This window comes from Heptranchias perlo, chromosome 11 (genome assembly GCF_035084215.1).
Source record: "Heptranchias perlo isolate sHepPer1 chromosome 11, sHepPer1.hap1, whole genome shotgun sequence".
NCBI lineage: Eukaryota > Metazoa > Chordata > Chondrichthyes > Hexanchiformes > Hexanchidae > Heptranchias > Heptranchias perlo.
The window spans coordinates 41,799,868-41,812,009 of NC_090335.1; the positions used below are offsets into that span (position 1 = coordinate 41,799,868).

A 12,142-nucleotide genomic window follows, 5' to 3' on the forward strand; every position below is an offset into this window, starting at 1 on the left:
CACAGGTTTCTACCAGTGATTGAGAGCAAGAGGTTCTGAAGTCTGCTGGTGGGTTAAAAGGCGATCCAGATAAATACACTGTACAACTAAAAAGCAGGAATTTATGGAATCATGGAATGTTAATTATATAAAAAAGGCTGCAAAAGTAAATGTGCAATTTTATTAATTCCACAATGGATCACTTCATTTAACAAGATCTAAGGGTCAAAATTACTGTTCTTTCAAATTCCTCTTTCTGCTATTTTAATGGAGTAATGAACCTGTTTAAAATAACCATCACCAACAGTAATTTCTAGCCTTTAGCCTACAACAGTGGTTGAGTTCAAATTCAAAAAAACTACAGAATCAATCCCATCAGGCTACACCATTATGGAAACTACTTTTTACGCACTTGTATGTAGCTGTATGTAACTATCAAGCTTAGATCAGTTTCAACAACTCTAAATAAACATAAGTGCAAGAACTGACCATCAATCTCTCCTTTAGTCTGCATTCTCCCAGGCATAATTCCTCACTAAAGTTCTGTCTACAAACACCAAAGTGAAAGCAGGACTAAAATACAATCATTTTTGGGTTAATCTTTTGAGCACTGAAATAACTTCTCATATACACATCTCCTTTCATATATTTACAAAATTACCAGCAACAAAATGCTCCAATTTTGAATAGAAAATTTTGCTTCCCCTCCCACCGAAATTTAATCCGATTGAACTGATCATTGTTATGTTCCTTACTATATTTAATATAATTTTACTGAATACCACTCTTAGATGTTGAGTAAAGACAAACCCCTTTAGTTTGTTTTTAAAAAAAGCAAAAGAATTTCAGTTTTAAAAGAGAATTATAGTTTAAATACAATAGCTTCCTTTTAAAATGGCTTTATCTGTCTATGTTAATAGACAATTCCATTTACCACTTAGATTTTAAGTTTAGTCATTTCCTGCACTATGTCTTAATCACTATATGCTATCTTTCATCTTGCGTAAGTGAAAACCCTGAATCGATAGTCATATTGTATCTGCCCTGAAATAGTTTGCTTGAAGACATGTTATGGATTACATAAAGCAACACAACTCCTAATAGCTTCAAGAAAATGTTTTATGTACATGTGTACTGGGTTGTGTGAAGTATTTCTGATTACAGGAATATAAAAAGCCAACACTTCAGTGCAGTGCTCTCTAAATCCAAGTTAGCCAATTACTGTATTAAGAAAATGAGTTTAAAGCATCAGAGATGCAACTTTCACACCAAACAGCAGTTGTAAGAGACCAATTAGTATACAGGTAATTCAATCTGCATTTAGATATGATTCAGGCACTGGATTTAACAGTAACAGCATATTTTTAGATATCTAATGAATTCTAGCTACCAAGTTTCATATAGTCAACATACTCAAAACATTCAGAATATAGTCAACATACTCAAAACATTCAGAACTTTGAATCTACTTCATTGCAAATATTGTATTCTGCTAAGCATCAAACTGAACATCATCAATTTATAAATTCATAGGTGGACCAAGAAGGTAATCTCTCCAACTTCAAAAAATAAATGGATTACTATTTTATCCAATCAACTTTTTGTGGAAACTCTTTCAGGCTAGAAATACAGGATTTGGAAAATAATCCTGGATAAAATAAGGAAATATGAATTCTGCACTATCATTTCACTGTAGTTTTAATACAGTGTAGAAACAGATTATCTGACTCAGTAAAATGTACATATACTATAGCAGGGAGTTGACAGTTAGTTGATTAAACAGCAAGGCCACAGGTTGAGTTATTTAAATTGACCTGGTCAGTTCTCTATTAGAATGCACTCTAATTTAATACTACTATTCAATCCAATCGTCAAAATGCTAAAAAAAACAAAAAGCCCCTTATGAGAATTGGTGATATTTTAGTTTATAAAATACTTCCCCATACTGTTGGATACTGATACTCAATTGGGTGTTTAAAAATAAGTCAGGAGCCCATTAGGAGCAGGATGAATTAAGCAAGATATTGCCTTTTAAGAAATATATTACAGCTTTGTACCTCATGCTTAAATGTATGCTATCACACCTTATCCACAAACAATGCATGCTAGTCCTGAATCACAAATAAATGTTCTCACTCTTGTTATATACACATTTTCATTAAGAGTTGATGCTTTGAAATGGCTATGCACACAAAACTTCCTGTATGTCACAGCATAATGCTGACGGCAAACACACTGACGACACAATACATGGTCCTGTTTTCCCATCTCACAGTACAGCTTCCTGTAAAACAAAAAAAAATTTAGTAATCTGTACAGATTTATGCAGAGGTAAAGGATATGACAGCTTCAGTGCCATAGATTGCCTCTAAAGTGAAACCTCAAGTCTTTTATTCTGCATTAGGAAATACAAGTCAATTACACCACTTTAGCCACCGACCAGCTCCTCTAACCTCAATGCTTTTACAGCTTAAATTGGCTGCTTCCTGTTTTATATGATGTGGAGATGCCAGTGATGGACTGGGGTGGACAAATGTAAGGAATCTTACAACACCAGGTTATAGTCCAACAGTTTTATTTGAAAATCACAAGCTTTCGGAGGCTTTCTCCTTCGTCAGGTGAGTGTGGAGTCTACCTCATACGTTGCAGGAAAGGATGCCCCGGAGCATGGTACATTGACGAGACCATGCAGACACTGCGACAACGGCCTCAACCGGGATCTTGGGTTCATGTCACGCTACACGTAACCCCACCAGCGAAAAAAAAGTTATGTTTTTAATACAACTAGTCATTCTCTCGCTCTCTCTCTTCCTTTCGGATGTTTCTCTCTCTCTATCTGTCTGTGTCTTTGGGTTCGGACCATTTGTATATTCAGTAGTCCTGTATTTACTGTGTCTCTGTCTGATCGCCTTGACAACGGGCAGTTGGAAAGATTATCTGTAATCACCAGGCATTGTTCTCTGACTATATATGCGATAACCTTCAAGGAATTCCACACTCACCTGACGAAGGAGAAAGCCTCCGAAAGCTTGTGATTTTCAAATAAAACTGTTGGACTATAACCTGGTGTTGTAAGATTCCTTACATCCTGTTTTATATGGCTGCAATGACATATATACTTTACAACAAACTATCATGTACAATACAATTAAAATTATAGCTTTACTAATAATGGTTACTAACAGTCTCACAAAGTTTAAGATGGAGTTAGTTAGATGCAGATTGGTCATGTCCGAAGCTTTGATTAATCTCAAATATGAATGGCACACTGCTATAGAACAAAGCTCTCTGCCTGAGCGTAGAAAAAACATTTACATTTGCAGTCTTCCAGCGGCAGTCGAACTAAGTCAGGGCTTCCATCATTAACAGTGTTGCGATATAAAAGGGGCATAATGTCATTAAGAGAAAACACACTCTTATGGGCAAAGTGAGAAGACAAAACAAATATAGAAGTACAGTGGAACCTCAATTGCTGAGACTCCCATTATCTACTTTCTGAACTGTATCTTTGTGGATAATAGTACGCTGGCAGAAGTCAACGCTGTAGCACTTCTGTTTGCGAGTACAAGCCTGGCAAGGTCTGCTGATATGCCAAATTATCAGCAAATCTGTCAGTTCACAGCTTCCCATTGAGCACCTTATACTCCTCACCCCCCGGTACACGACTTCAGTCATCATACTGACCACAATCACAGAAATGAGACTATGTGCTCAACTCTACAGGTCCTATGAACAGCCTTTGCACTGCTGATCTCAGTTGAGCTGCAACATTTAAAATCAATGCAGAACCTATTTATCTAAATGCTTTCACCACCATAGGAGCATTTTTATTTTTGTCCTGTTTGGCCTAATGTATGCAAAAGATACACGCTAAACTCTTGCTTCAGAAATACAATAGTCAATTAAGCTGAATAAGCAAACTTTTTAGGGATGACCTGCTGGGAACAGAGTTCCCTTAACACACACCTACGAGCTGACCTACTGGTTTATTGTGACTGATAAATCACACACATCCACTTAGGCATGATGACTGTATTTGAGTCTTAGTGAAGTTCTAGTAAATTTTCACCTCTGCACTTGAACAGAAGAAATGAATTTCACACCTGGGTAAAATACCACTTGGCTGGTCTGATAACCGAGTCAGGGAGTCATGCAAACAGAAGCCAGTTGTGACCTGTTACATGAGCCTATCAGTTCCCATTGAGCGACCTCAATTAAATTACTTCTACTGTCAGTCTTGCTAAATATTCTAATTTAGTATTCAAAGCAGCTTTCTGCAAATTAGAAGTGATCTATTACCTGATGGATATTATAAACATTTCTATGAGATGCATCTGTTAATTCTGATTAAAGTATCAATTTCTCTTGCATCCCTCCAGTTTTAGCCATTATTATAACAAACATTAAGATAGAAAGACTTACCATCAGTGCTGCTGTCCCAGTAACATGAACTTGCTGTGTGGAGACCAGCTCCACTTTTCTGCATTACCGCACAGGTCACTAGAATTACCAATAAATTGGAATTTCAGTGGCATAATTCTGCTGTAAGGAACATTTTTCAGAGTGACAAACATGCAAAGTTGGTAACATTTGCTTTTGTTTTTGCTTAAAAGCCAGTCTGATGGCAACTTCCAGTATTTTATTTTTCTTTACTTATTCTCTGGATGTGAGCACACTAACAAGGTCGGCATTTATTGCTCATCCCTGGTTGCCCTGAAAAGGTGGTAATGGGCCTGCTTCTTGAACCGCTAGTATTGGTTTGAAACAACTGAATGGCTTGCTAGGCCACTGCAGAGGGTAAATAAGAGTCAACTATGTTGATGTGGGACTGGAGTCACATATAGGCCAGACAGGGTAAGGACAGCAGGTTTCTTTCTCTAAAGGACATTAGTGAACCGGTTGGATTTTTATAATAATGCGACAGTTTCATGGTCACTTTTACTGATACCAGCTTTTTATTTCCAGTTTTGTTAAACTGAATTCAAATTCTCAAACTGCCATGGTGGGATTTCAACACTCATTCTCTGGATTATTAGTCCAGTAACTTAACCACTACATTACTGTACCCAATTTTGTTCAGATGCATTAAAAAAAATTAATGATCAAATAATTACTGGAGAAGCATTTGAAATGAATCTCTGGAAGCAGGAGCATTGTGCTTTTAAAGGAATATTTCAGGGAAGACGCCAACATTCTATTTATAAGCTTTTCCCCAATATCAAGCAGTACCTACAGTTAAAATTTTAATTTAATAATTTATTAGTCATTTTATTCCTAATTCTTCCAACAATTACTCAGTACGAGAGGATCATTGTACGAACTGCCCTGTTCCTGCACTCATTTCCTTTTAAAGAATTCCATTGTACAAAAACATATAATGATATGCAGGTACTTGCAGGAAGAGCGGTTTACTCTTACAAGATATTGGCCTAGGTTTTCCGATCGTAATGCCGACAGTAACCCATTTAAAATGAATGGGTGACAGTCGGCACTAGAATCAGAAAATCTAGGCCATTATTTGTAGTCCGCACAAACCTAAGCACGGAATTCAATGTCTAGATCTCACATCAAAGTGAATCACACTGATCCAAAATAAAAGTAATTCTCAAAATCATCTTTCTATACTGGACTTAAAAAATAAAATAACTGTAGGAAGTTTATTTGAACAATTAGATACTAGGAAAAAGCTCTCAATTCTATGAACCTTTCTTGAAGCAATCCTTTAAAAAAATATTATTCAGCTTCAGTGTCAGACAAATAAACATCAGCCTTCCTTTTATTTACCTCATCAACTGGATAGGCAACTTTGCTAAAAAATCAACTATTTTGCTAAAGCACTAAGTTAAATGAACACTGATTCCACACCAGCACAATATACGCACCCTGAATAAATGCACCTCAGTACATTCTACCAGATATCTAATCATCCAATAAATTATCAAACCGATAAAATTACTTCCTTGGGTGTGGGAGGAAGTGTTGAAGAATACGGTATTTAATACTCACACCTCAAATTGTTCCTATAGAAACTTTTTTTCCCAAACATACGTTTAAAAAAGTGAAATTCAAACTAGAACATTTGGCAAAAAAAATGGTGTTCATCTCTCTAGAGTTATAGGGTCAGCCTCACACTGTGCTAAAGCATCCCTATCCTGCATCCTCTGTAAATGTATCTGTACTATATCATCTTGAAATATAGTATAAATTCAACATATCTTACCAGTTTAATAATGTATGCCCCCCCCCTCAATGGAGTAGTCTTTTACTTTATTACAGAATACTTACCAATATATTTAAATGGTTTTCCCATTTTAACCAAATGCATCAAGGATTGTTCAACTACAGCAGCAGTCCACTGATTGATCTTGCTGTGATTATAATCAATCCCTCCGATAATATTGTCAATGCACTGAAAATAAACCACTGAAATTAACTACACATTTATGGTTCATAGTGATCTTAGATTTCTGTGATGACTGTAAATGATAGGTCATTTAACATAAATTAGACTGGATAGAATGACATTCTACTTGGACAAAGATTAAATTTCAAGGAAAAAGGAAGGAAAACAGACAGATTAACAACACTTTGCAGTATCACAAGATAGATACATACAAGGAAAGCCATTCAGGAAGTCTTAGCTCATGTATTCAGAAAGACTATACAGTCTCTTTCTCCCCACCCCCATTAAAGCATCCAACTGTCCCTTAGTGATTTCAGAGTTTTTACCTCCACTAATCCAGAAATCCATTCAACAGGTTCTCCACAGATAATAATCAAAAACGTCCTGACATCAAGTCCCAAGACTGCTTTTACTAATTTAAGCCCATGTTATCTTGTCCTCCTGGCAAGGTTTAATTTGTAGTATTCTGAACATAACTCAAGTCAGGGTCGTGTGAAGCATCAACACTGGCTTGGACCAGTTGGGCCGAATGGCATTGTTTCTTTGCTGTACATTCTATGTAACTTTTCAATGCCATTTAAATGGCAATAAGACGTTCAAGTCCCTGAGAGCCATTTTCTCTTTTTCGGAGAGCGGGGACTCTACTTATTAAACGTGGGCACTGGATTCAGTGATGCTGAACCCAAAATGCTCATTCCAGATACACAATGTCATTAGAAATAACTTTTAAAGAACTAGTCACACCCATGTCATTCAACGAGATAAAATGTTAATCTGAGCGCAGGCTCTCCAGAAAATAGATAATTTGTTAACTGCGAGAGCTCTCAATTTCAGATGGAGAGGGGTAAGAGATACATATCAGCCTCAGCATCAGAACATTATAATTACCAAATTCAGATTTTTTTAAATTCATTCATATTAATGCAGCGGATTGCACATAGAAACACGTCCTTTGTATACAAACCTCTTTAACAATATTGCTGGTTTCATCTGCATTGAAGGCAACCTGCAAAGAAGGAACAAGATTCAGTAATTCATATGGCATCAGTAAAGTTACATATTGCTAGGATTCCAGACTACCTAAGATTACATATGACAGGATTAGAGCATTTAAGAAAATACAGGATACATGTAGGAGAAGGGGGGATAAGAGAGGAGGAAGAGGTGGGGAGGGGAAAGGAACGCCAGAAGCTAAGGGGAGGAAGAGGGCACCAGAAACAGGGGGGGGGGGGGGGGGGGGGAGGAGAAAGGAAGAGGGCACCAGAAACAAGGGGAGGGGAGAGGACACCAGAGGCCGGGGGGGGGAGGGGGGGGGGAGAGAAGAGAAGGAGAGGACACCAGAAGCGGGGAAGAGAAGGAGAGGACACCAGAAGCGGGGAAGAGAAGGAGAGGACACCAGAAGCGGGGAAGAGAAGGAGAGGACACCAGAAGCGGGGAAGAGAAGGAGAGGACACCAGAAGCGGGGAAGAGAAGGAGAGGACACCAGAAGCGGGGAAGAGAAGGAGAGGACACCAGAAGCGGGGAAGAGAAGGAGAGGACACCAGAAGCGGGGAAGAGAAGGAGAGGACACCAGAAGCGGGGAAGAGAAGGAGAGGACACCAGAAGCGGGGAAGAGAAGGAGAGGACACCAGAAGCGGGGAAGAGAAGGAGAGGACACCAGAAGCGGGGAAGAGAAGGAGAGGACACCAGAAGCGGGGAAGAGAAGGAGAGGACACCAGAAGCGGGGAAGAGAAGGAGAGGACACCAGAAGCGGGGAAGAGAAGGAGAGGACACCAGAAGCGGGGAAGAGAAGGAGAGGACACCAGAAGCGGGGAAGAGAAGGAGAGGACACCAGAAGCGGGGAAGAGAAGGAGAGGACACCAGAAGCGGGGAAGAGAAGGAGAGGACACCAGAAGCGGGGAAGAGAAGGAGAGGACACCAGAAGCGGGGAAGAGAAGGAGAGGACACCAGAAGCGGGGAAGAGAAGGAGAGGACACCAGAAGCGGGGAAGAGAAGGAGAGGACACCAGAAGCGGGGAAGAGAAGGAGAGGACACCAGAAGCGGGGAAGAGAAGGAGAGGACACCAGAAGCGGGGAAGAGAAGGAGAGGACACCAGAAGCGGGGAAGAGAAGGAGAGGACACCAGAAGCGGGGAAGAGAAGGAGAGGACACCAGAAGCGGGGAAGAGAAGGAGAGGACACCAGAAGCGGGGAAGAGAAGGAGAGGACACCAGAAGCGGGGAAGAGAAGGAGAGGACACCAGAAGCGGGGAAGAGAAGGAGAGGACACCAGAAGCGGGGAAGAGAAGGAGAGGACACCAGAAGCGGGGAAGAGAAGGAGAGGACACCAGAAGCGGGGGGGGGGGGGGGGGGGAAGGTGGAGAGGACACCAGAAGCGGGGGGGGAGGGGAGGTGAAGAGAAGGAGAGGACACCAGAAGCGGGGGGGGGGGGGGGGGGGAGGTGAAGAGAAGGAGAGGACACCAGAAGCGGGGGGGGGGGGGGGGAGAGAAGAGAAGGAGAGGACACCAGAAGCGGGGGGGGGGGGAGGTGAAGAGAAGGAGAGGACACCAGAAGCGGGGGGGGGGGGGGGGGGGAGGTGAAGAGAAGGAGAGGACACCAGAAGCGGGGGGGGGGGGAAGAGAAGAGGAGGAGAGGACACCAGAAGCGGGGGGGGGGGGGGGAGGTGAAGAGAAGGAGAAGACACCAGAAGCAGGGGGGGGGGGGGGGGGAGGTGAAGAGAAGGAGAGGACACCAGAAGCGGGGGGGGGGGGGGAGAGAAGAGAAGGAGAGGACACCAGAAGCGGGGGGGGGGGGGGGAAGGTGAAGAGAAGGAGAGGACACCAGAAGCGGGGGGGGGGGGGGAGAGAAGAGAAGGAGAGGATACCAGAAGCGGGGGGGGGGGGGGGAAGGTGAAGAGAAGGAGAGGACACCAGAAGCGGGGGGGGGGGGGAAGAGAAGAGGAGGAGAGGACACCAGAAGCGGGGGGGGGGGGGGAGGTGAAGAGAAGGAGAAGACACCAGAAGCAGGGGGGGGGGGGGGAGGTGAAGAGAAGGAGAGGACACCAGAAGCGGGGGGGGGGGGGAAGAGAAGAGAAGGAGAGGACACCAGAAACGGGGGGGGGGGGGGGAAGAGAAGAGAAGGAGAGGACACCAGAAACGGGGGGGGGGGGGGGGGAAGAGAAGAGAAGGAGAGGACACCAGAAGCGGGGGGGGAGAGAAAGAAAGACCAAGTATCAGGTGAGATCCGCGCGTTTGGCCGAAGCTCTCGCGAATGACCCGTGGTGATCGCCTCGCAGCCGCCGCCCTGACGCGGCCGCCCTCGGCTTCAGGCGGAGCCCAGCCTCAGACGCACCGGCCGCAATGAGGCGTCACCCGCCGGCGAACAGTCCGGGCCGAGCACCCCACTCACCTCCTCACCGGCCTGGTACTCCTCCATACTCCGGGCCTGCTTCCACCAACCGACTCGTCGCCTCTCCTCCGCCCGCGGCCTCCCCGGTCTGACTGAAACCTGACGTGGAAGGAAAGGACCCGACAGCTGACGTAAGGCTGACAGGAGCCCCGTCACAGCGCCACCAGCCGGGCCGGAGGAGTTGCTTCAATTGAGAAGCCCTGCAGCTAAAAACTAATTGTAAACAATTTTACAACACCAAGTTATAGTCCAGCAATTTTATTTTAAATTCACAAGCTTTCGGAAATTGCTGGACTATAACTTGGTGTTGTAAAATTGTTTACAATTGTCAACCCCAGTCCATCACCGGCATCTCCACATCATGGCTAAAAACTAAGTTTGGAGCTATGTAATCTAATAGATAAAAAGGAATCTGAAATAAAACAGAAAATTCTAGAGATAGTCTTACACAGTGAAGTGCTAAATAACATTTTGCCACTATATTGGTCACTGGTCAGACCATACCTGGAGCACTGTGCCCAGTTTTGGTCCTCCCACATGATGGGTGATATTGTGGCCTTGGAGAAGGTCCAGCAGAGAGCTACAAGAATGATTCCTAGCCTAAAGAACCTCGGCTACTTATAGAGGGTTAAGTGTCTAGTCATGATAGTGTGTGGAGCAGGCTTGATGAACAAACATACAAAATTGACTGGCAGGTAAAGACCAGCTGGTCTTTACCTGCCAGTCAATTTTGTATGTTTGTATTTGAGGAAAATCTCAACATTGAAATTGCCCCTGTTCCTCTTGGGCCATCGTCTCCTCGGGATTAATTTGGGGAGTCGGAATTTTTTCTGAATTGACTGCAGTTTTCCTTGTATTTTGCCTCTTCCTGGAGATTGCATGTTTAGAGGTTGGGTCAATTGTGTACATGATTGCAGCAGTTTATGATCTGGAATGTGCTGCCTGTAAGGGTGGTGGAAGCAGATTCAATTGTGGTTTTCAAAAAGGAATTGAATAAATACTTGAAGGGAAAAAATTTGCAAGGACACAGGGGAATGGGACTAATTGGATTGCTCTTACAAAGAGCCGGCACAGGCTTGATGGGTCGAATGGCCTCCTTCTGTGCTGTAATCATTCTATGATTCCAGGTCTGGATGGGGTGCATTTAATGAGTCTAATGATCCAACCCAGCCTTTTTATATGTTCACATGTAACTACTGAAATTGACTTCAGTATAGGAATAGCTCCAGTCCAACCAGAATATAATTTTTGTTCATCCTCTTTGTTAAAAACAATATTCAAATATTGTTACAAAAATAACAAAGCATACAATGTGGAAATGCCAATAGGCCCACTTCTTCCACAGACCATGTATATATTGCTGGAGAACCTGATAATTACACTTTGTAGTTTGGACATCACTTAATTACAACACCTTAATTCATATAATTAACTGCTTTATGCCAAATTTCATTGTGACGTCTTTGCAGGCCAACATACTGAGGATCAGCAAATCCTTTTATATCGCAAAGCTCACAGACGACACGGCCTCCCAGTGCTTCCTGTCCTCTATCACGGAAGTCTTAGAGGACAGCGAGTGGGAGAACATGGATCGGCCATTGACCTTGGTCGAGCTGACCAAGGCCGTCCTGTCCTTCACGAAAGGTTGAACTCCCGGAAGCAATGGCTTACTGGCCGAGTTGTACTCAGCTCTGTGGGACTGGATAGGCCTAGAACTACTGGAAGTGTACGGGGGTATGCTTCTGGCAGGCAGCATGTCAGAGTCCATGAGGAAAGGCATCATCACCCTCATCTACAAAAGGAAAGGGGAGAGGGAAGAAATCAGAAATTGGCGACCTATTTCCTTGCTAAATGTCGACTACAAGATTCTGTCCAAGGCCATTGCCAACAGGCTCAATTCTTCTCTGGAGCGGGTGATCCACCCGGACCAGACCTGTACTGTACTCGGCAGGAAGATCTCTGATAGCCTTGCACTGCTCAGGGATACGATCGTCTACATGCAGGACAGGGGGCGAACACCTGCCTTATCAGCCTGGACCAGGAGAAGGCCTTCGATAGAATATTGCACACGTACAGGATGGACGTGCTCTCCAAAATGGGCTTTGGGGAGGGAATCCGCAATTGGATCCAACTGCTCTAGGCAGACATCTGTAGTGCAGTCCTAATCAACGGGTGGGAGTCAGATCTTTCCGATCAGATCTGGAGGTGCTGGGGATCTGGTTCGGGGTGCCCCTGGCCTGCACAAAGAACTGGGAGGAGCGGATCGCCAAGGCCAATCAAAAGCTCGGTATGTGGGTGGGGCGCTCCCTCTCCATAACTGGCAGGAACCTGGTGATAAGGTGTGAGGTACTCGTGGTGTTGCTCTACGTGGCCCA

The 12,142-nt window shown here is 43.4% G+C and overlaps 1 protein-coding gene across 1 annotated transcript; it reads right to left on the minus strand.

The window, feature by feature from the left end:
• Positions 1 to 1,411: 1,411 nt before the first annotated feature.
• dynlt3 (dynein light chain Tctex-type 3) lies at positions 1,412 to 9,914 on the minus strand. The gene is made up of 5 exons (XM_067992853.1): positions 9,768 to 9,914; positions 7,347 to 7,388; positions 6,265 to 6,388; positions 4,402 to 4,479; positions 1,412 to 2,263 (listed from the first exon to the last, which is right to left on the minus strand). Exons 1-5 carry the CDS (start codon positions 9,792 to 9,794, stop codon positions 2,187 to 2,189), a joined length of 348 nt encoding a protein of 115 aa, XP_067848954.1. The 5' UTR covers positions 9,795 to 9,914; the 3' UTR covers positions 1,412 to 2,186.
• Positions 9,915 to 12,142: the final 2,228 nt, after the last annotated feature.